The sequence below is a fragment of the Typopeltis vanoorti genome, chromosome 23, assembly GCF_054136105.1.
Source record: "Typopeltis vanoorti isolate ZY-2024b chromosome 23, IOZ_Tvanoo_1.0, whole genome shotgun sequence".
Classification (NCBI taxonomy): domain Eukaryota; kingdom Metazoa; phylum Arthropoda; class Arachnida; order Uropygi; family Thelyphonidae; genus Typopeltis; species Typopeltis vanoorti.
Genome location: NC_143571.1, coordinates 66,830,644 through 66,855,212, shown reverse-complemented (window position 1 = coordinate 66,855,212; position 24,569 = coordinate 66,830,644). Strand labels below are relative to the sequence as shown.

The following is a 24,569-nucleotide window of genomic DNA, read 5'->3' as shown; positions in this document are numbered from 1 at the left end:
TATGTTCATTGTTTTCATCCAACCTAGCCATCCAACATAATAAAGTTCATAAGCAATTACTTTCAGACTGCAAATACAACATACTGACTACTGGTGAGAATAATGAAGTTCTATTTTACTTCTTACAAAATACTTCGAATTAGAGATTATATTAAAATATATGGTTGTAAAATTATTTGGTTTTGTTTAGTTTTACAATCATTTTTTTGGAACAACTCTCTAATCTCTGCCATCTGCTTGGTTATCCTCTTTGTGCCCCATGGTAAACAAAAAGATTATTTTTAGGTGGGAACCTTATGTGGTTCCCACCCACATAAAGTAAACTTATAGAACAGAGATTCCCAAAGTGTGGGCAGCAACCCACTGCTGGGTCACAAGCTGATTTTGGGTGGATCGCATTAAATATTAATATATGAGAGTATTTTACATGTTCATTAGGAGAGTTTTACTCATTGAGAGTCATCGGATGAACAATTCAAAGTCGATTCAGTTAAAGATCACATGAGAATTACTATTTCTGTCTAGTTTCTCTCGGCTCACAGATCTATATCAAATTAACTCTCAACAGCAATTACACTTTGTTACAGCACATAGCTCAAAAATGTAGATAAGTATACAAACAGGTCAAGACATGCTCACCGGAACGAACTCGTGACAACATGTTGCGACATACTTAGTATAGCTACATGTTGTCACAGGTTAAAATAACAGGCACAATGATGCAAGTTATTGTTTGTAATAGCAAATAAAGTGTATTTTCTTAATTTAATAATTAGCATGTTATATAAATAATAAGTGTTTCTCTAATTATTACTTTTTAATATTTACTGTAGTAATGCTGAAAACGCAAGTCGCTGACAAGGAAACCCAAAACGAAGGATCTATTGCAGATGAAACGAACAATCAAAGAAAATTGATGAAAATCCTTCAACAAGTTTTGAATTATCAAAACGATGAAATGCAGTAAAAAAATATGATTCTGACTACTTCAAATTTGGATTTACGTGGAAGAGTGACAAAGGAGATCTATGTCCACAGTGTGTTATTTGCTGTGAGATTCTTGCAAATGAGAGTATGTGACCAAACAAATTATTTTGACATACTGAGACAAAGCATGTAGATTTGAAAAACAAGCTGCTTCATTTTTTTGAAAGCAAACTAAAAGAATTGAATAAAAAAATATGCTCTCTTATTGCACTAGTATTAATGAAAAAACTATGCATGTCTCATACCTCATTAGTTTGCAAATTGCACAATCTGGTAAGCCTCACGCCATTCGAGAGTCATTAGTACTCCCAGCGATAAAATTATTTCGACATATTGAGACAAAGCATGCAGATTTGAAAAACAAGCTGCTTCATTTTTTGAAAGCAAACTAAAAGAACTGAATCAAAAAATATGCTCTCTTATTTCACTAGTATTAATGAAAAAACTATGCATGTCTCATACCTCATTAGTTTGAAAATTGCACAATCTGGTAAGCCTCACACCATTCGAGTCATTAGTACTCCCAGCGATAAAAAAAAGATGCTGTTGGAATTATGTTTGGTGACAAGAGCTCGAAAGAGGTTGAATTAATTTCACTTTCAAATAACACGGTTGCACGCAGAATCGATGAAATGTCTGAGTGGTTAGAAGATCAGTTTATCAACAGAGTTAATAAACTGATCTTCTAACCACTCAGACGGGCAAGTAAATTTTTTTCTATGCAACTGGATGAGTCGACAGATATCCAAAGTTTGTCCCAATTGACTGTTTTTATCCATTTTATATGGAACAATGAGGCACATAAAGACATACTATTTGGTAAACCAATTATTCGAGGTACTAGTGAGAAATTTTAGGAACTCTTGACACTTATGTAAAATCGAAGGAAATGCATTGGATGAATTGTGTTGATATATGTACAGACGGTGCACGAGCAATGCGTGGTAAAAATAGTAGTATTGTGACACGTGTTCTTAAACTAAGTCTGAATGCATCATGGACTCAGCGTAGTCTTCATAGAGAAGCATTAATATCTAAAATTATGTCAGATGATTTGAAAAACATTTTAAACACTGCTGTGAAAATCATAAATTTCATCAAGAGTCGTTACAGTCATGCTGATTTGAAAAACTGTGGGAAGTTTCCATAAATCTCTTCTTCTGCAAAGTACATTGGCTATCAAGGGCAAAGTGCTAACTAGACTTGATTACTTGAAAATGATTACACAATCTGTTATTAAAAAAAAGTCTTGGCATGATGAGAAGTTTGTTCTGAAGCTCACTTATGGCAGATATATTTTCGAAATTAAACAAACTAAACTTGTACTTACAAGGAATGGATGAAGCTGATATATTTGCGGTACATGATAAAAATTCAAGGTTTTACCAAAAAACTTTATTTATGGGAAAAAAATATTAAAGACTGAATATATGATTATTTTGAGACATTCGAAACTTTTATCATTGAAAATGAAGAGACACCAGCTAACAACTTAATATCTGTAATAGTCGCATATCTAGACTTGTTGACAGAAAGTTTCAATTATTATTTCAGCAAAATGAAAAATTGTAAGAAAAGCACCTGGATTGTGAATCCATTTCAGAGTGACGATGTGGCTACTGGTATATCTACAAAGGCAGACAAAGCAAATTGATTTGTCCGAAGATACTTCGTTGAAAATGAATGTTGACCGTAAAAAAGCGATACAGTTTTAGCTGTTCAAAACGCGTATCCAACTTTTTCTACCGCAGCTTTAAGAGTGCTGCTTCCTTTTACTACTTCATACATGTGTAAAGTTGGATTTTTGGCAATGACAGGAATTAAAAACAAATTTTGAAATAAACTTCAATTATCAAACACCTTGTGTCTGAAAATAACAATAATATATCAATGTGGACGTCAAAGATGTCATCAGTAAAAATAAAAAACAAGTCATTCTTCACATACACCTCATTACGTATCTGATTAATAAATTAATATATTAATTAAGTGTATTCAATAAAAAATTTAAAAGGAGTAAAGCACTATTTTTTTTATTCAAACCCTCCCCCTTCCTTTTAAAATATGCATCACAAGCGAGTGGGTAACGAAAAATTGCCATTTTTGAAAGTGGGTCTTGACCCATAAAAGTTTGGGAAGCCCTACTATAGAACATTTATACCGTGGATGGGCTAAGGTTTTTTTTTTCCCATTTTTATCAATTTTTATACTCTTTATTTATTTTTGCACAATCTGGATAGAGATCAAACATGAAACTCTTTCAAGCCACTTCAGGTCGCCAATAAGTGGGGAGGTGATCTCACACCAGAGAATAAAATTCATATATTCTAGTTACCTGTATTTTGCATGGAAATGAAAAGACCCCATGGGGGGTTTTTTCATTTCTGGCCTTACAACTATGCCCTCTCTATAAACCTTACTATAATTCTTCTATAATCTACTCTTTCCTCTTCAATATACCCTAATCCTCCTATGGGTTTAAATTCGGAAGAAGGCTAATTCAGAAGCCTTAAGGTAGCAGCCCTACCACTGAACTATTCCATCGTCAGGCTAGTCCCCTGACATGGAGAACATAATCCTACTTGTAAGCTAACAGAAAAAGATAATCGGATTGAATCTATAGGAAACGACCCTGGAATGGAAAAGGTAAAACAAAAATGGAAACGACAAAATATAATACATGTAGCAAACTGGAATGTAAGAGGAATAGCATATAAAGAAATAGAATTAGACCAATTATTAAATGAAAAAAATTTTTAAATAGTAGTAATCACTGAAACAAAAAAGAAATTAAAAGGAACTATGAAAACCGAAAATTTTAATGTGATATACAGTGGAGTAGACAGAGGCCAAAGAGCACAAGCAGGAGTCATGGTTTGGATTCATAACTCCCTTTCAAAACAGTTAAAACATTATAAATTATGGAATGAAAGAATAACAGAAGCTAGAATAAAAATAGATAGGCTAATTAACAATAATTGGTTTTTATATGCCCCAGAAGAAGAAAGAGAACAGGATAATATTGATTTTTATAATCAGCTACAAAACATTTATAATAAAATAAATAAAAAATGATTAAGTAATTTTAGTAGGAGACTTAAATGCAAGAATTGGAAACACAAAAATTAATAATAATATAGGAATACATGGAGAACATACTCTAAACGGAAATGGTAAAAAATTGATTGACTTGGTAGTTTATAATAACCTAAAAATAATGAATTTTTTTTATAAACATAAAGACATACATAAATATACTTGGGCAGCAAGAGGATGGAAATCAATATTAGATTACTTCATATTAAATGAAAAGACATCAAAATTTTCACTAGATGTTAGAGTTCACAGAGGATATGAAATAAGCAGTGACCACTTCCTTGTTAAAATAAAATTAAGATTACCACCTAAATGGTGGTAATCTTAATTTTACAAGTAACAAGAACAGAAAGAAAAATTGAAACATTTGTTTATAAAACTAGACTATTGAATGACACAAATGTACAATGGCTAAATGAACAAAGAATTAACCAATATCTAGATAAAATAAAACAAAATGAAGAAATAGAATGGCTTAATATAAAAAAAAATACTAAATGCAGCAGCAAATGAAGGCCAAAAAATTCAATAAAAGGAAAAAACTGAAGATCTGGGATGATACAATCAAAGAAATAATCAAAAAGAAAAAAGAAGTCTATCACAAATGGTTAAGCAGTAAAAGATTAGAAGATGAAATAGAATATAAAAGAATAAGAGCCATAGCTAAAAGAGAAGTCAGAAAAAGACAGAGAGAATCAGGGAACAAATTTGTTTCTAATTTAGAACATAATTTATATAAAATAAGACACAATGTATATAAGATTTTGAAACACTTAAATGCAGATACCAAAGAAAACATAATATTAAACACTGAATTGAAATTAGAAGAACTTCTAAATTACTACACAGAACTGTGGACAGACAAATATTTTAAAAAAGACAACTGGCAAACAATTAACAAAAATGAAATAACTAAAGAAGAATTAGAAATCAGCCTGAAAGAAACAAGAAACGGAAAATCACCTGGAGAAGATAAGCTAGGTTCAGAACTATATAAATACGCAGGAACAAGATTCAAAGAAAGACTCTTATTTTTTAAATAAAGTTTACTCAACTGGTATCCCCCCAATAGAATGGAAAAAAGCAATTGTGATTCCTATCTTTAAAAAAGGTAATAGAGATGACCCTAAAAACTATAGCGGTATCAGTATACTAAATTCCTGTTACAAAATATATAGCAGAATCTTAAATAGCAAACTAATGAAATAATCCGAAAACTTTATTTTGGAAGTACAGAATGGATTTAGAAAAGGACGATCATGTATAGACCTGGCCTTCTGCCTAAAATTAATAATAGAGAAAAGAAGAGAATACAATTTAGAAACACATATTGCATTTATTGACTTTGAAAAAGCATTTGACAAAGTTAAAAGAAACGTTATTTAACATATTAAAAGAAAGACAAATACCAAATAATATCCTAAAAGCTATCACAAGTATATATGAAAATAAATAAATACAAATGAGATTAAATCACGAGCTATCATATACGAGAGAGATAAACCAAGGGGTCCGACAGGGATTTCCCCTCTCAGCAACTCTTTTTAATATCTACTTAAATGAAATAATAATAAAATGGAATAAAAACTTACATCAAGGAATTAAACTTTCTCCTACAGTAAACTTAAACACTCTACTCTTTGCCGACGACCAAATAATAAATACAAATTATGAAGATCACTTACAGAAAGCTATTTTAGATCTAAATGAGATATCCAAAGATTATGGTATGATAATATGAACAGAAAAATCAAAAACTATGGCCTTTAATGGACAAGATCCAGCAAGAACTAAAATAGTAATAGATAACAAGATCTTAGAACAGGTGAATTCATTTAACTACCTAGGATGTATGATCACATATGAAAAAGATATAAACGTAAAAATTGCAAAATATTTAAAAATAACGTGTAATAAACTCTATATTTAAACCAAACCTAGTTCAAAAATAAACCAGACTAAAAGTATACAATACATTAGCCCTACCAGTCTTAATGTATGAAAGCAAAATCTAGACAATAAAACAAAAAGACAAACAAAGATTATCAACAGCAGAAATGAAGTTTATGAGAAAAACTGCGAAGTATACCCTATTTGATCACAAAAGAAAAGAAGAAATTATGAAAGAATTAAACCAAGAACTAGTAATAGAAAAAAATTAAAAAATATAAACATAAATGGATGGAACACGTTCAAAGAATGAAAACAGAAAGATTATCAAAACAAGCCTTAAAATACAAGCCATTAGGAAAAAGAAAACCAGGACATCCTCTTAAACGATGACTTCTAAGGCCGTAACATGCTAGGCCTAAATCCTTGATATGCATGATGATGATGACCTGTATTTTGCAGTTCTCTCTCTTTCTTCAGATCTCCAAACCATCATTTGTCTTTCTTTTTCTGTCATTCAAATTAATATAAGAAGTCCTCTCTTCCTTTTTTTTTCTTCTGAGATCCATGGAATTTTTCCTCTATCCACTTTCATTGAAAATATTTTTTTTTTACTTTGTTTATCTAATCTATCCTTTATTATATTTGTGGTCAAAATATTTTTAATATTTTTTTCAAACACTGTTTGAAAACCATTTAATTGGGTTTCCTGTTTTTTTCAGTTTCCAGATGTCTGATCCATATAATAACAAGGTCTTCATAGCGACTTTGAAGCTCGTTATTCTAGTTTTAACATGATATTTGGATGAGTCTTTGTCTAATACCACTTTTTTTTTGGATGATTGCTATATTATTTTGTGTTATATCTTTATCAGTTCCACCTTTGATATGGACTTTAGCTTCCAGATATATAATTTTCTTAACTTATTTTACTGTATGTTGGCAGAATTGTAGTTTCTGGATGTGCGAGATGAATTTTGGAATTTTAGAAAAGTAATTGGCTGCACTTGAATATCTCTCCTTTACACTTACATTGAAATTTCATAAAAGTTGCATTAATTTTCCTTATTTCGAAGGATGGACTCTGATAAGACAGCATACTTAAGAAAACAGCCTAGATTAGGGATTCATTTCAATAAATTATGGAGACAAATAAATAATTACTCTAATTCCCCAACATATTCAACCTTCATATTAAGGTCATCATCATCATCTGGAGTATACAAATTCCTAGTTTACTTTAGTTTATCAGATACTACAACTCATGTGTAGTATCCAATTTATTTATTGTCCACTAGAAACAATGCAAAATTCAGCAGCTAAATTACACAAATCATAAAATAAGAAGTATAGTTTGTAATATACAGTAAAAAGACAATAGTAATACAAGTTAATGCATATAAGAAAGAACATGACTATTCAAATTTAGATGCTAGTCCACTTCAGATAGCAGTATCTGTGCACTCAGCCAAATCTCTGGTTGTGCAAGGTTGATCCAATTGTGGGAACATCTAAAGATATTTTCCATAGTTTCCAATTCACCACACTTGCAAAGACCTTAATCTTTCAAGTAGCCCCATTTTCTGAAGTCATGTTTGGATATCCCATCTTTGCTACACACACACAGTTGCCTAAGTATTCCAGCTGGGATAGTTGCCAGGCAGTAGCTAATAGTGGCAGTTGTAGCTCATTCCAGATGTTAGTGTCATAAGGTGATTTTTATCAGAGGTCTAGCTTGGTGGTTCCTGCTTTCTTACTCAGTGGTTCTGCAGAAGACAGAAAGCTATGGCATGAGGTGAAATGCTGTTTAGTTGGTTTTATCCATACACTGGATGTCCATAATCATTCAACTGTTAATTGATCACCCTTGTTGGTTTTAAGAAACTTGTGATTTGTCTGCAACTCAGGTTTAACACTGAATCATGTTCGAGGTGTGACACAAATTTATCCATACTGAACAAACATACTCTTCGAGTACAAAACATAAGAAAAGAGCTACAAAAAATTAGAGATAGAAGACATGGATAAATATTTAAGAGATGCAAAATTTTTGTTTTAGAATCAAAGACATCTTTAATAGAATTGAATAATAGAACTCAATTAAAATATTTCAATAAGGCAAAAATTTTACATCTATTAAATATTTATCTACATAAATCTTCCATCTGTAAATTTTTATAACTATGCCTATCCAATCAGCAAAGACAAATCAAAAATAAATAAATAAAAATTCCCAGTACAGTAATGTGCTGCTCTTGCTACATACTGGGTGTTTGTGCCAGATCTGTCTTGCTCTGATGATATCAAAGATAGATGAATCGATCTGTCAAAACTGCCATAATTGCCAAAGCAGTTTCTTGAATGTTTGGGTGCCCAAGTATTGGTCCAAATGGTGATAAAGACTAGGGCACTGGAAAACTTGTTGCAAATAGGTATCATAAATTTAGTTTAATCCTTTATCCAAGTGTGAGCAAACAAAGTTTGCACCTGAAAGTATCTTCAGGACTGGGGTAAGGTGGTACAACACCAGGTCACTCCTTGCAAAGGTGGAGCAAACTACCAACACTCCTTACTCAGTATCTCCCATAATGCAAAACACATCTCCTTGCGGATATGTCTAATGCATTAAGGAAAGGGCCACAACCCAGACTAGTTTCGACCTTTATTGAGGTCTCTTCAGTGGGAGCCAGGCCCAAGTGAAGATACCAGGCAGAAGCATTAGCAGGTCATCTCTACCTATAGGAGTTGCCAAATGGTGTGCCACCCTTTTTTAATAAATTACTCTGGTAATTAATCGTAATTAAGTAAAAAATTAAATAAAAAAGTAATTAATAAATTACTTTTTTAATAAATTTCGACTTTTATTGAGGTCTCTTCAGTGGGAGCCAGGCCCAAGTGGAGATACCAGGCAGAAGCATTAGCAGGTCATCTCTACCTATAGGAATTGCCAAATAGTGTGCCACCCTTTTTTAATAAATTACTCTGGATTTAGAGAAAGATGTTGAAAGTTTATTTTTCACTTGGTTAGAGTATAATAAATTTAGTTTAATCCTTTATCCAAGTGTGAGCAAACAAAGTTTGCGCCTGAAAGTATCCTCAGGACTGGGGTAAGGTGATACAACACCAGGGCAACTCGTTGCAAAGGTGGAGCAAGCTACCAACACTCCTATCTCAGTATCTCCCATAATGCAAAACACATCTCCTTGCGGATATGTCTAATGTTATGCATTAAGGGAGGGGCCACAGCCCAGACTAGTTTCGACCTTTATTGAGGTCTCTTCAGTGGGAGCCAGGCCCAAGTGTATCTTCAGGACTGGGGTAAGGTGGTACAACACCAGGGCACTCCTGGCAAAGGTGGAGCAAACTACCAACACTCCTTGCTCAGTATCTCCCATAATGCAAAACACATCTCCTTGCAGATATGTCTAATGTTATGCATTAAGGGAATTGCCACAACCCAGACTAGTTTCGACCTTTATTGAGGTCTCTTCAGTGGGAGCCAGGCCCAAGTGGAGATACCAGGCAGAAGCATTAGCAGGTCATCTCTACCTATAGGAGTTGCCAAATAGTGTGTCACCATTTTTTAATAAATTACTCTGGATTTAGAGAAAGATGTTGAAAGTTTATTTTTCGCTTGGTTAGAGTATAATAAATTTAGTTTAATCCTTTATCCAAGTGTGAGCAAACAAAGTTTGCGCCTGAAAGTATCTTCAGGACTGGGGTAAGGTGGTATTTGGCAACTCCTATACGTAGAGATGACCTGCTAATACTTGGCCTGGCTCCCACCGAAGAGACCTCAATAAAGGTCGAAACTAGTCTGGGTTGTGGCCCTTCCCTTAATGCATAACATTAGACATATCCGCAAGGAGATGTGTTTTGCATTATGGGAGATACTGAGTAAGGAGTGTTGGTATCTTGCTCCACCTTTGCAAGGAGTGCCCTGGTGTTGTACCACCTTACCCCAGTCCTGAAGATACTTTCAGGTGCAAACTTTGTTTGCTCACACTTGGATAAAGGATTAAACTAAATTTATGATAGGTATCATAGTTACTTATGACAAACAAAAAATTTAAGACACATGATTTGATCAGATCTTTCAGAGACCTACCACAAACAACTTTCCTCATTTTTCAAAGGTGTTATTAATTGTAATGCCTTCCTTGGTCCTGCCTCAATATGATACGGGGGGGAGGGGCATAGACTTAAACAAAACAGATGAAGCATGTTGTAAATAGAAACTCCTGGCGGGAACACCTACATATCAGGTTTGTTCTGATATATCCATCTAAAGTTAACAGGTGAGTGAAATAGAAAAACAGCATACTAGTCGCATTACCATGATATTAACCTTCATACCAGAGAACATGGTAAGAAGTTAGTTATGTGGTTTGCAAAAAATGTCATGCATAGCAACAGTTAATATTCACACATAGTATAAGACTGGAAAACTAACTCTAACAGATCAGAAACTTGAAATGTTAATATTATTATTAAGAGTATCTCATGGAATCAAAAGAATCATGACTGGAGGCAAACACTAACTTGATTTACACAACATGCATTACTTACCATGCCTATCCTTGAATTCATTCACCAACAAAACACTCACAACAAACTCTGGCAACCTATATCCTACTTTCATCACTCAAGGAAAAAATCTATCCTGACAACCTTGCTAAACACATTCAGAAACTTGAAACGTTATGATTATTATTAAGAGTATCTCATGGAATCAAAAGAATCATGGCTGGAGGCAAACACTAATTTGATTCACACAATATGCATTGCTTATGATACCTGTCCATGAATTCATTCACCAACAAAACACTCACAACGTTTGTTGTGAGTTAATGCATATAAGAAATATGCATTAACTCACATGAGTCCTAATCAAGGCTTTATACAAGAGAATTATAAGCTCTTTATTTCCACACATAAAGGTCCTCCACATCATTCCCATATTCCAATGTCACAATTTGTGCATTGTGACCCTTGAACTTAAGATCCATCGCCACTCCCAGATCTCTCATCTCCTTTATCTACTTCAAAATTTCTCCACTGTGTACACTTTGCATCCCATCATTCTTTACCAACTTGCAGAACCTTAGACTTGGCAACACTGAACTAACAAATCCACTCACTTTCCTATTCATTACAATCAATTTGACAATCAAGACATACCTATATCTTCTCTAGCAAGCTATCCCACTTTCATCACTCTTCAAGAAAAAAATCTATCCTAACAACCTTGCTAAATACAATCTTTCTCAATTTTCAGGAATGACTGTTCTCACTACCATCATCTCAAATCATGTACTTAAAAATTTCCTCTACATCAATTATTATCATAATCAAATTCTTTACGTGTAAACTCGAGAGGTATAAAGAATGCTATGACAATACTAAATGATTAAGTTTATATTATTACTAACTTCATATTAACAACTGTTTTCCAAACGTATTTTGTTTTGTTGCTCTCCAAATACTTAACTACATCCACCTAGATATCTTGATCTTCCTCTAGATCTTTTTTCTTCTCCATACTGACATCAAACACTTGTTTTCTAACTTTTCTTCTCCAATTCTCTTTTAAGTGACCATGATCTATTAGCTCTGTTTACACATTCTTGAATGTGTGAGCAGAGCTATAATAATATCAAGTTCCTTTTTAATCTTCATTTTTAATATGATTCTGCCAATGGTGTCATATGTTCACCCCCACTAATTTTTTTAGAACTCTCATTTCAGTGGTCTTTGATTAACTATTTTATTTCTAACCCAACTCTTAGATCCATAAGTTAATAATACCAGACACCCCCATGGAGTCAAAAGACTCATCACAGGAGGCACACACTGAGCTCATCAAAATGTGTTTTAAACTCAATAAGCCTATCTTCATTTGCCACACTCTCAGACAACGCATTCCACTCATCAACCATTCTCCATGGAAAGAACTTGCTCATCACTCCTTTACTTGCACTCTCCTTATACAGTTTCCAGTGATGGCCTCTTGTTCTACCTTCCCTTCCATTCAATGAAAACCTCCCACATTAAGCTGATTAATAACTCCTGACTGACATATGTCTCAATCATATCCCATCTTCTCCTCCTTCTGTTCAAGAGGTTTTGCAAATTGTGTTCCTTCAATTTGTCTTCATACTAATAATAAATTTAGTTTAATCCTTTATCCAAGTGTGAGCAAACAAAGTTTGCGCCTGAAAGTATCCTCAGGACTGGGGTAAGGTGGTACAACACCAGGGCAACTCGTTGCAAGGTGGAGCAAGCTACCAACACTCCTATCTCAGTATCTCCTATAATGCAAAACACATATCCTTGTGGATATGTCTAATGTTATGCATTAAGGCATAACATTAGACTGGAAAATGCATTTTCTTCAGTTGTCTTCATACTCCACATTCCAAAGATTACCACCACAGTAAATCTTCTGTGGACCCTTTATATATCATCATGAAAACCAGGTGACCAAATCTGTGCACAAGTCCTAATCAAGGCCATGTACAAAAGAACTATAAGCTCTTTAGTTCCGCACACATGAAGCCACATCATTGCCATATTCAAATGTCACAATGTCACAATTTGTGCATTGTGACTCTTAAACTTAAGGTCCATTGCCACTCCCAGATTCTCTCATCTCCTTTATCTACTTCAAAATCTCCCCACCAAGTGTACACTTTGATTTCCATCATGCTTTACCAAATTGCAGAACCTTATACTTTGCAACACTGAACTAACAAATCCACTCACTTTCCTACTCATTACAGTCAATTTGAGTACTTGTGTAAGGCCACAACATCTGCTTGACTCCTCATTCTTCTCCCCAATTTTGCATTATCTGGAAGCAGCTGCATGTCTGCAGTTAAACCAATCCTAACATCACTAACATACACATTGAACAACAAATGGCCCCAAACAAGACACCCCCCACCCCTGCAGCACAACAATAGTGACTTTCTTCTTTCAGGATACTGCATCCCCACATACAACTTGCTGATACCTATACAAATCAGCAGTTTGTTATCCAATCTCCATTTCAATTTAGATACTAACTTGCCATGTGGCAATATATTAAAAGCATTTGCAAAATCCAAGTACACGACAGTACATGCATATCCCTTGTCTAATATATTTGTCACCTTGTCACAGTACATAAGCAAATTTGAAAAACATAACTTTCCTTTAACAAATCCATGCTAACAATAACAGAAAATGCTGCTGTTATCAACCCATTTCTGTATCCTAGCTCTCCCTAAACTCTCCAATATTTTCTTCCAACATACCTATATCTTCTCTCATCTCCTGTTCAGTCTCTATATTATGCCATGTATATGTGTTTCACTCACAACAATAAACCATTCTCAAAAATTCTACACTGTTAATTACATCTGATTTTTGCACTGCATGAAATACAGATCTCATTTGTACCATCATTTTGTTATTCTTCACAAACTTCAAAATTTAGTAAAAGAAATATTTGTATCAAATCAACAAAGCTCTGTAATCATACAGGTACACTAAGCTATGAAAAATTGATAAAATTTTATCAATATCACTAACTGCTACAAAAATAAAACTTATGTTTTCAAAAGCTGTTTCTCAATGGCCCGGAAAAAGTAGCCTTCTAGTAGACTCTCCAAATATTGATTTGAACGGTCTCGTTATACTGCTAGCTTAATGTTTTGGCTAATTTTTCTCTTATTCCATACCCATTTATTCAACTGGCTCCCCACCTAACTAGCTTTCTTTATTCTATTACCTATTTTTAAATTTAATTTACTGTAAATTATCACATTTGCTGATGATGCAAAGATAGAAAAGGTAATCAGGAATGCAGCTGTATAGTACTTGCAGAATGATTTGAATAGGTTAGAATTGTGGGCATTGGAAAATGGCTGTCAGTTCAGTGTTGGTAAACGTTTACCAAATTGCAGAACCTATACTTTGCAACACTAAACAAACAGATCCACTCACTTTCCTACTCATTACAATCTATTCAAGTCCTTGTGTAAGTCCACAACATGCACTTCAGTCAGATTAGATATCCAATGTCATATTACATTGGTGGGATTATGTTAGAAAATCATTAGGCTAGGGATCTTGGAGTTTTAATAGATAGAAAGTTGAAGTTCAAGGGCCATGTAACAAAGATTGCAAATACAACACAGAGGATAATTCCAATGCTGAAACAAACTTTGACATGTAGAGATAAGGATGTCATTTTGCCTCTATATGAGGCCTTGATAAGACCTCACTAGTCTACTGTGCACAGGTTTGGTCTCCTTGTTTCCATCGTGATTCTGATACTGTGGAGAGAGAGAGTGCAAAGGAGTGTGTTAAAAATGATATAAATATTGTGGAATACCAATTATGAAGAGAAATTGAGAATTTGTAGACTGCACACACTAGCAAATAGAAGAAACAGGAGTGATATGATTGAAATTTACAAACTTCTGAAGGAATATACAGAATTCAGTTGATTGATGGAATTTTTAATTCCATCAAAGATATAATTATAATACAAGGCGATATGAATGCAAAAATCAGAAGAGGAAGGGAGGAAGATATTGTTGGGATATTTGGATTGGGTGTGAGAAATGAAAGAGGAGATATGTTGTTGGATTTCTGTAGAAAGCATGATTTAGCAATTATGAACACTTGGTTTAAGAAACATCCAAGAAGATTGTACACATGGAAAGCCCCAGGGGAGGATATAAATAGTAGAAGAAATCAGATCGATTATATTTTGATAAACCAAAGATATAGAAACATTATAAAAGATGTGACAACATATCCAGGAGCAGACTGTGATACAGATCACATATTGTTGTCAACTAAGATAAGGATTAATCTAAAAAACTACAGGGAAATGGAACAAATCATGGAACATGGAGCGGCTGAAGATACCAAGTACAGCGATGAATTCTCAAAGAAAGTAGAGGAAGAAATGAACGAGAGAAACATACAAGAAAATGATGATGCAAGTGAAAAATGGAAGATTCTGAAGGAAAGCATAATTACTGCTACAGAATTACATTTAGCTAAAAGAGAGGAGGAAAGAGAGAAAAGAAAGAAACCATGGATGACGGAAAATATTTTGAGGAAAATAACACAAAGAAGAACGTTAGTTAATAGTAAAACAGAGGAGAAAAAATAAAGCAGTATAAAGACTTGAGTAGGGAGATACAAAGAGAGATAAGAAGGAAAAAGGAAGAGTGGTTAGATGAAATAAGTAAAGATACAACAGCAAAGGCAGAAAGAAAGGACATAAAAGGTGTTTATAAAAACATTAATATGATGACAGGAAGGAGAAAGATGCTAAGGACTGGAGCAATCAAGAATGAAAGAGGTGAAATTCTGTTAGAAAAAGAGAAGATATTACAGAGATGGGAAGAACGTGTAAGTAAACTTTACGAAGACAGGGAAAGAGGAGAAAATCAAAGGAAAGAACATAGTGGGCAGAAAGAACATGTGCATCATGAGGGAGGAATTGAATCTAGCAATTCAAAAGATGAAAGAAGGAAAATCCCCTGGAATAGATGGTATACAGATAGAACTTGGAAGGAATATAGGTGAAAAAGGTATGGAAGTGTTATGGCAAATTATTAATGGAATTTATGAGGGACAAGAATTACCAGAGGAGTTTAGAAGATCAATTTTTATCCCCATTCCAAAAAAGACGGGAGTTTTAGACTGTAACAATTTTAGAATGATAAGTCTTATAACTCGCACAGCAAAAATTCTGGTGCAAATAATTTTAGAGAGAATTAGGAATAAAATAGAAAAAGAAATGAACGAGGAACAGTTTGGATTCAGAACCAACAGAGGAACTAGAGAGGCTATAACTCGTCTAAGAATTATTGGGGAGAAAACACTAAACCATGGTGGAAAGTTGTTTTTGGGATTTCTAGATTTTGAAAAGGTATTTGATACAGTGAAACATGAAAGGCTTTTTGACATTCTAGAAAATACTGATATTGACTCTTATGATTTGGAAATTTTAAAGAGATTATATTGGTAACAAATAGTGTCAGTGTGTGTAAATGGAGAGGAAACAGGAGAATTCCCAGTGGAGAGAGGAGTCAGACAAGGATGCAAGTTATCACCATTATTGTTTAACTTATAGTGAACAAATGTTTAGAGAGGCACTTGAGGATGTAGAAGAAGGAATAAAAATAAACGAAAGAATCATTAATAACTTAAGATATGTGGATGATGTAGTAGTGATGGCAGAAAGTGAAAATGGGTTACAACAAATTATTCAAAAAATTGAAAACTCTTGTAAAGAGTATGGACTAAGAATTAACACAAAAAAGACCAAGATAATGATAATTGGTAGAAAAATAGGAGATAATGTAAAAATAAGATGTGGAGGAAAGATTTCAATATTTAGGTAGCTGGATCTCAGAGAAAGGAACTTCAGAGTTGGACATTAGAAATAGAATAGGCAAAGCTAAATCAGCATTTATGGAAATGAAGAGAATTTTAATAAACAAGAACACTAAAATAGGTGTTAGAATTGGAATAGTTAAAGCAACAGTTTGGAGTATTGCAAGTTATGGAAGTGAGTCATGGACACTAAGAAAGAGAGATATGGAAAGAATTAATGCATTGGAAATGTGGTGTTATAGAAAGATGGAAAAGATCAGCTATACAGAAAGAATATCAAATCAAGAAGTTTTAAGACGAGTTGGGATGGAAAGAACACTGTTAAAGAATATTATGCAAAGAAAGACTAGATTTGCAGGACATCTTCTGAGAGGTTCTTCGGGACACCTGACAAGAACTATATTACAAGGGAAAGTTGAGGGGAAGAGAAGACGTGGAAGACCAATTAGAGAGTGGTTTAATGACATTGTGGAATGGACTGGTTTAAGAATGATGGAAGCGACAGACAGAGAGAAATGGAGAAGAGCTGCTCATCTGCTGCAACCCTCTTGCTAGAGGATGCTACCGGACGACGACGACGACGGAATTTTTCATTTTATGGATTGTGGGGAAAGTACAAGAGGGCAGCTTTGGAAGTTGAGAACGAATAATGTCAAGAAGGGGATTAGGACTAGATTGCTCTCTCAGAGTAGTGCATGAATGGATTGCCTTTAGATGTTGCATGTGCAAGTAGTGTAAATGAATTCAAGAACAAGTATAACAGCTGGTGCATGTAGTAGGTAGCTTCCCTCAATGAGTCCCTGACTCCCTGGAGGTCTCTTTTAATAATAATAATTTACCATCCTCACTAAAAAAAGTGTACTTAAATAACTGAAGTATTTTACTTGCCATTCCAGGAATTAATGCCAGTAAGAAGTTCTGAGCACTTGTACTGGATTGATTTAGAAGTATAACATCATCTGAGGAATCAACACTGAGTTGAACATTTTCAATTTGGATATCAGGTTTAATGGCACGTTCTTCATAATTATCAGTATTTCATAATTATCAATGTATGAATACATTGCTGATTTTAAATCAGACTTTCTTCCTGTACCAAGGCCAATACCAATAAAATTAATAAATAACTATTGGAGAAAATATGAGGTTCCACCAGATTGGTTAAAAGCTAAGATTACATCTATATTTAAGAAAGGAGACAGAGATAATCGTGGAAATCACAGAGAAATAAGTTTATTAAATACAAGTTACGAAATTTACAGTAAAATCCTGAATAAAAGACTTAGAAATATTGTAAACTATCTACTCTCGGAAGAACAGAAGACACCAAAGTAGCTTGCTATGCAGATGATATAGCCATCTGACACACAAGTGCTAAAATCAAAGAATCAGAGGAGATTCTAAACAAATCCATGAGAGGATTAGAAAATGTTGAAAGGTTAACTACTTTGGAACAATCTAGGGTTTTATTTCTTTATTGTGCTCTTAGCTTAATTTAAAAAAATGTGGTCCAATTACCGGAATATGCCTTATGAACTTCTAAACCACAGAAACCTCCACTTATATTATATTATATTCAAAGACAATGAAGATGACCTTCAAAAATCAGTTTACGAGTTAAACAAAATAAGCCAACAATACAATTCAAAAATTTCCCAAAAGAAAACAAAAGTCATGGAATTTAAAGGTCAGGATCACGTAAGATCAAAATAGTTATAGAAAATAAAATAATAGACCAGATGACACAGTTTAATTATTTAGGCTGCACAATAACATAACATAATAAACCCAAGTTTTTCTACTTGTGTATATTATAAATTAAATTCTTGGTTTAATCCTTTATCCAAGTGTAAGCATCTGCATTACTTCAGCCTTGGTATCAGATGGGTCTGGCACCCACTGATGAAACCTCAATCAAGGCTGAAACTGGTCTGGGTAGTGACCCCATCTTATAATGCATAGCATTATACATGTCCGTAAGGATATGTGTTTTGCATTATGGAAGACTAAGGCAAGTAATGTGAAGTCATCAGCCTCTTTATATGAGTTGCCCAGTTCTGAAATTACTTCAAGCACAAACTTTATGCTTACACTTGGAAAAAGGATTAAACCAGGACTCTAATTTCTTGGGATCTTTAATTTATAATAACATATCTGAAAGATAAAGATATAATGAAAAAAATAAAGAAATTTCAGAAAATCTGTGGAACAATTAAAAGCTGAATAAAAAAACAAGACGAGAAACTTAACTAAATTTTACAAAGTAATGGCTGCTCCCACTCTGTTACATGGACAATTAAAAAGAAAGATGAAAGTAAAATACAAGCTGCAGAGATGAGATTTTTAAGAACAATTAAAGGATGCACAAATTTTGACCATATAAGAAATAAAGACAGAAAATAACTAGATATTTATAACATAAATGAAAAGATCAAGGAATATAGAGAGAAATGGAAAGAACATGTCTAGGATGGAAAGATATCGACTACCAAAAGAGGTAGATAGATATAGACCGGGGGGGGGGAAGACGAGCGACAAGATGAAAAGACCAGTGAAGCTGGAACAGACAAATGCCTAACCCTTGAAGAGAAGAAGAAAGACAAACACTTCTTCTCTTGCACTGTCATACATGCTGCCTTCTTCTTGAGACCCCCGTTCAAAATGATGACTCATTTTGTTTCCCCTGATCTTCACTGAAATTGCACTAACATTCTTACTATCAGTCATATGTGTCAACATTCTCTGCTACTTAATCATATGCTGGCCTCTTTGGCTGAGTGGTTAGCGTATCTGCTCTCCAGCCAAAAGGCTGCAGGTTCAAATCCCACTGTGAGCATGGATGTTTGTGATTGTCTGTGAAAATATTAATGGATAGTAGATGGCATTGGTGTAGATGATGATGTTAGTTGTGGTTCATTGTAGTTGGTGGAATGAGTGGTGGAGATGGAGAGTTAAAGAGTAGGTGCCCTCCCTCGATGAGTCTTTGGACTCCTTGGAGGAGTCGCATAATAATAACGTTTAACTGACCCCCACACATTTGGCACTCACTTTCAAAACACTTCCAACATAGTCTCACTTTCCTTCAAGAAATCGTTGACTCTTCAAAAAGAATACATTTCCACACACAATGCAGTGAACAAAATCCTTCATATTAATTCCCCTAACAAAGACCTATTGTGTGCATATATATATATGTGACTGAATGTGTGCTGTGCTATGTGTACATGCAGGTCTTGACTTAATTTCAGATCAACACCTACAACTTCTCATTTGAACTTAGGTCTATTCCCCAAGTGACACAAAGCAAAACTATTCAAGTCAGGAAAGCACTGCACATATAATTGTGTAATATTACATGAGAGAGAGAGAGAAAGAATCTGAACTTACCTCATAGTCCTTGAAGAGTTGTTTCACAAAAAATACCCATCCACCAGCAAAAAAAAGAACCTGAATTTTAAAAAAAAATCAATTAAAAAAATAAATATGCTCATATAGCCCAGTTATTACTTCAAAGAAATGAATATGAAGGTTAACATAGTATAACCACTATAATTATGGGACTGTTTTGCTGCACAATGACATTGGGAAAAAAAGATGAAACAATTAAAGGAATTTTTTTAAATACAAATTAAAATTACACCATTTTTAACCATATACCACAAGGAATTTAATAATTTAGATATTATGGCTACATACAAACACATACATGGTAGCAAATTTCTACACAGTACCTCTGACTTTGATATTTTCCAGTTATTTAATATATTCCAATGTATTGTCAGCATGAGGACCTCTATGAGAAAAGAGGATCCTGTGGGTTGTATCCAATCTTATTAATTCCTAAGACCATGTTAATCATATTAACATGGTCTGCAAGGCCAGATTGACCATAGTTGTGATTGCAGATGTATGATTTGTATTCTTCTAAATAGCTGGTCACTGATCTGATGGTTGCTGTGAAAAAAGTCATGGAATGATGACAGCAGAAAGCTGAAAGGTAGGATAATGGAAAAAGAGAGGGAAATGTGAGAAGGAATGAAGAAAGTATGCTACCATTGGATTACATTCTTAAAGGCAGTGAACACAGCAAATGTGCATTTGAAAGGAGGGACAACAGGAAGAGTGGCTGAGGCTGTGGAGCAGGGAAGTAGTGCACAGGAACTGACTATTGGGTGGAACATACGATTTGCAAAGAAGTGTGAAAGGTAGTCATCAATGTATTGCTGAGGTGGCAAGCAACTGAGGAGAAGGGCTATGATTATGAATGGTATGATAGCTATGATGGGTAGGAAAAGAGATTGTGTGTGTGTGTGTGAGAGAGAGAGAGAGAGAGAGAATGGTACCATTTTCAAACCACTTCAAGCTTCAGATAAGCAGAGTGATGGTCTCGCACTTGATGATGAAAGTCATCTACCACTTAAAAGATATCTGTAAACATCAATGCCTAAAGTGGAATTTGCATATATGCTATGTGGAACATACATGCTATCTACTCAACCAATCAGGCCAGGTAAATAAGCTTAATGTTAATAAGGCTGTGGGACTGGATGGGATATCACTACATATATTAAAAGAATGGAAAGGAGCTAAGAATATCCCAGAATTGGTTGATCAAGAATCTAAAAAGAACGGTCCTTAAAAAGTGAAAGGAGTTTTTCATTGCCACTTTATAAGGACATCCAAGTCAGTGGCAAACTATAAACCTGTTTGATAAACATTATTAAAAAGATATTATACTTGAATATCCACTGTTAGTTTACTGATGATGTGCCCTAACAATCTGAAATATCCATTCATCAGTGGCTTTAACAAACACTTAAGCTCCCACAGCCTTCCAACCTTCCCACCATAATATGAGGAAAAGGCAGTTACTCCCTATGGCTCTAAGTGTCCTATATCTGTAGATGCATCTGTTCTGAGGATGAAAATCCCAAGTTTCCAAGTAAAAAAAAAAAAAAAAAACCCTACCTCCGTATGAGACCGGCTAACTCACCTTTCATTGGAAGAGACCAGATAAAGATTCCTTACATCACTGATGGGAATCGAACCTGGGTCTTTCCGACCAAACAGTTTTGTCTATACTGACTGAACTACGAAGGTTCCTAACAATCTGAAATATAGATGCAATTAATTTAGCAGTAACCACAGAGTATGCTGCAGGAGTCTGTTTTGAGACCATTATTATTTAGTTTGTGTATTATTCATAATGGAAAAGGCAGGCTTAACTGGAGATACATAGCTGTTTGCAGATGATGCAAAGTTGTGAAGAATTATGAGGAGCAGAACGGATGCATGCAGAAGGATGTGAAAAGATTGTGCAAGAAAACAAGTGAGTGGAGCTCCCAGTTTAATGTTGCAAAATATAAGGTCTTAAAATGCAAAATATACAATTAATGGGGAAATTCTGAAGAAAGCAGAAGAGATGAGAGATCCAGGACTTGTGGTGTACAGAGACTTGAAGTTTAGGAATTACACTGCTAAAATTGTGGCAACATCACAATGGATTATGGAAATTATGAGGAAGACCTTGAAAATACCTCTTTGTTTCTGCATAGATCAAACTTCATCAGGTCATATATGGAATACTGGTTTTCAAGAGATGATATCTTGCAGAGGGTCCAGAGAGGATTCAATAAGTCACTGTCAGGTCTCTGGAATGTAGGATATGAAGACAGACTGAAGGAATGCAACTTGCAGTTGAACTGAAGTAGAAGGAGGAGAGGGGATATGGCTGTGATGTAAGTTGGTGAGAAACTGTTACAATATTAATGTGAGGAGATTTTTTATAGAGTAGATAGAACAAGAGGCCATCCCAGGTTCTTTGCATGGAGAATGGTTAGTGCATGGAATTCTAAGGTATGGAGAGGATAGAAATTATGGGTTTAAAGCGTGATGCACTGATAATTTTTCATCGACTTCCCATGATGAGCCTTTTGATTCTACAGAGGTTATATGTTAACCCTCCTACCGGCCAAGGTGGATGAAATAGCAAGACTACCCCAGACGTTTTCATGAATCAAAACTTCATCGGCATTCTATCTTTTATCAAGTATTCACCCTCCACCGCTGTTAATCCCTTAATGGCGATTTGAGAGCCATTAGCGGATTAACTGTGGTCGAGCAACGTTTGTGTCACTTGTCTTTACATGTACTCTGTTAGTTCGAATTTTCTTCACTGTACTAGGATATTTGATCGTTTTTTTTTTTGTTGTTTTTTTTTTGCTGAACAATTTATTTCTTGTGTCTCTTTCCAAAAATTAGAAGTTTCACATCTGCCAAAATAAATAATCAATCCTGAAATGACCATAGATCAGTTTGCAATGAATATACTTTAGTAATAGTTAATTTCCTCCACTTTATTGATAATATAGATTCTTTTTCGCGAATTTTCAAATGTTTGTTTAAGTTTAAAATATTTTATCAAATATTTATATTTTTAAATAACATTTAGTGAAATAAATATGACATTTTGCTTTCTTTCTTTGCAAAATACCTTTATATGGATTGTCACATTTCAATTTCAGGAACGATTGTTTTGTTGTTTTTTTTATGAACAACAAATGATTATAAACTGCATTACTCGGTTGCCGATATTGTATCTTTTTTAGTATCAAAAATTTATACTTAATGGTATTTTATCAGACTCTTCGCCTTCTTCTTTTGCTGAAAATTGCAACAGAGGTTTTTTTTTTTTTTTTTTTGTAGGATGCACATTACTATAATATCCAGTGCTTAACCACTGTAGATATGTTGAAAATATAATAGGAAGGATATCTTGTATGGAATGATTAAAAATTTATGCTCATTTTTAGGATTTTTTACTGCAATCCCCCCTCTCTTGTCCTGGAAATGAGTTGCATAACTACTTTAAATTTCTATAGCTTTAAAAGCTTTCAGTCAGCATTCAAAATCTCTTATTTCAGTTTACTGTTTTGACAAAAGAAATAAAGCAAATATATTGTTGTATATCGAAGCTTCTAATTCTGTACTCTTTCTTTGAATCTGAAATCAGCGGTCTGCTGAAATTATTCTAAGATTTAGAAATACTATGCTGTATTTTCAACATGTAAAACAGTATACCACACAAAGAAATTTCAAGTGTGTTATTTCTGTTTCTTTTTATTTAAAAAAAATCTAAATATTACTACTTCTATTTCTGCTGATTGCTATTTCTGAAATACGTCTTAGAAATGCTGGACAATAATCCTCTTACCTAGAGGAAAAGCTAAAAGTCTTAGATTACTCTTTTGAGAAACACAAGACAGAAAGTTTCCTAGAAGTCGCACTAAATTGCCTCAAGCAAGAATGTCTTATTTTGGTTTCTGTTGTTCAGATATCCTAACACAGTAAAACTGACATTTCTTTTACAGGCTGATGAAGTATTTATGCCAAAAATGATTTCTTTATTTATAGTGACCAGGTTCACTTTTATTATCAAAAAATTCTAAATTTGATAATTATCTTGAAAAATATTACTGCTATTGCTGCTGCTGCTCTTGCTTGCCATCTCACAAATGAATTGTATATTGGGTATATGCAAGACCTTTATTTTGTCCAGAAATTAAAATTGTATTGTACAATAAAAAGAGAAAACAAAAATATAAGTAATTTCTCGATTTTTAGTCTATCCTATATAACTAAAATCCAGTTAACCAGCATAGAACAAGGATGTGCGTTTCTTGTTATAGGCAACTGAGAGGTAGCTACGAACGTGAGATAATCTGATTAACCGATCTCTTCAGCGTGAGGGTTTATCACACCTTCTAATGGACAGGATGGTCAAATTGCACTTCTCATCCTGGTTCTTTAAACAGGTGGGCTGAATCATATCCAGATTTAGTTGGACGTCTATAGACGTCCTGGCCGTTTGGAAGGTTAATAATAATAATTATTATTATTATGAAATCTATGTTATACTTCACAAGAAATTATATTCTTGTTTTCATCCATATTTTACCATAGTGTAAGCAAACAAAAGTTATGCACAAAGTAAAATCACAGCTTGCTACAATTGTGGAAGAGTTTAAAATCTCCTTCCTGTCTAGGAACACAGGAAGGATGAAACAGCATACAGTTGAAAATAAAGAAAATTTATAACATTACTGAGGGATAATTAATCTTGACAGTATGTGAAAGAGGAGACTTAGGATCAAGAGTGTTGAATCTTGTGATAATGTTAATTGTAACTGCAG

The 24,569-nt window shown here is 34.0% G+C and overlaps 1 protein-coding gene across 2 annotated transcripts in view; it reads right to left on the bottom strand.

The window, feature by feature from the left end:
- GPHR (Golgi pH regulator) overlaps positions 1-24,569 on the bottom strand; it is a 314,568-nt gene that overhangs the window by 270,146 nt on the left and 19,853 nt on the right. For both annotated transcript variants that reach the window (XM_090412614.1, XM_090412615.1), the window contains exon 2: positions 19,765-19,824. In XM_090412614.1, coding sequence (XP_090268740.1) covers positions 19,765-19,824 — 60 coding nt within the window. The remainder of the gene's footprint in view (positions 1-19,764; positions 19,825-24,569) is intronic.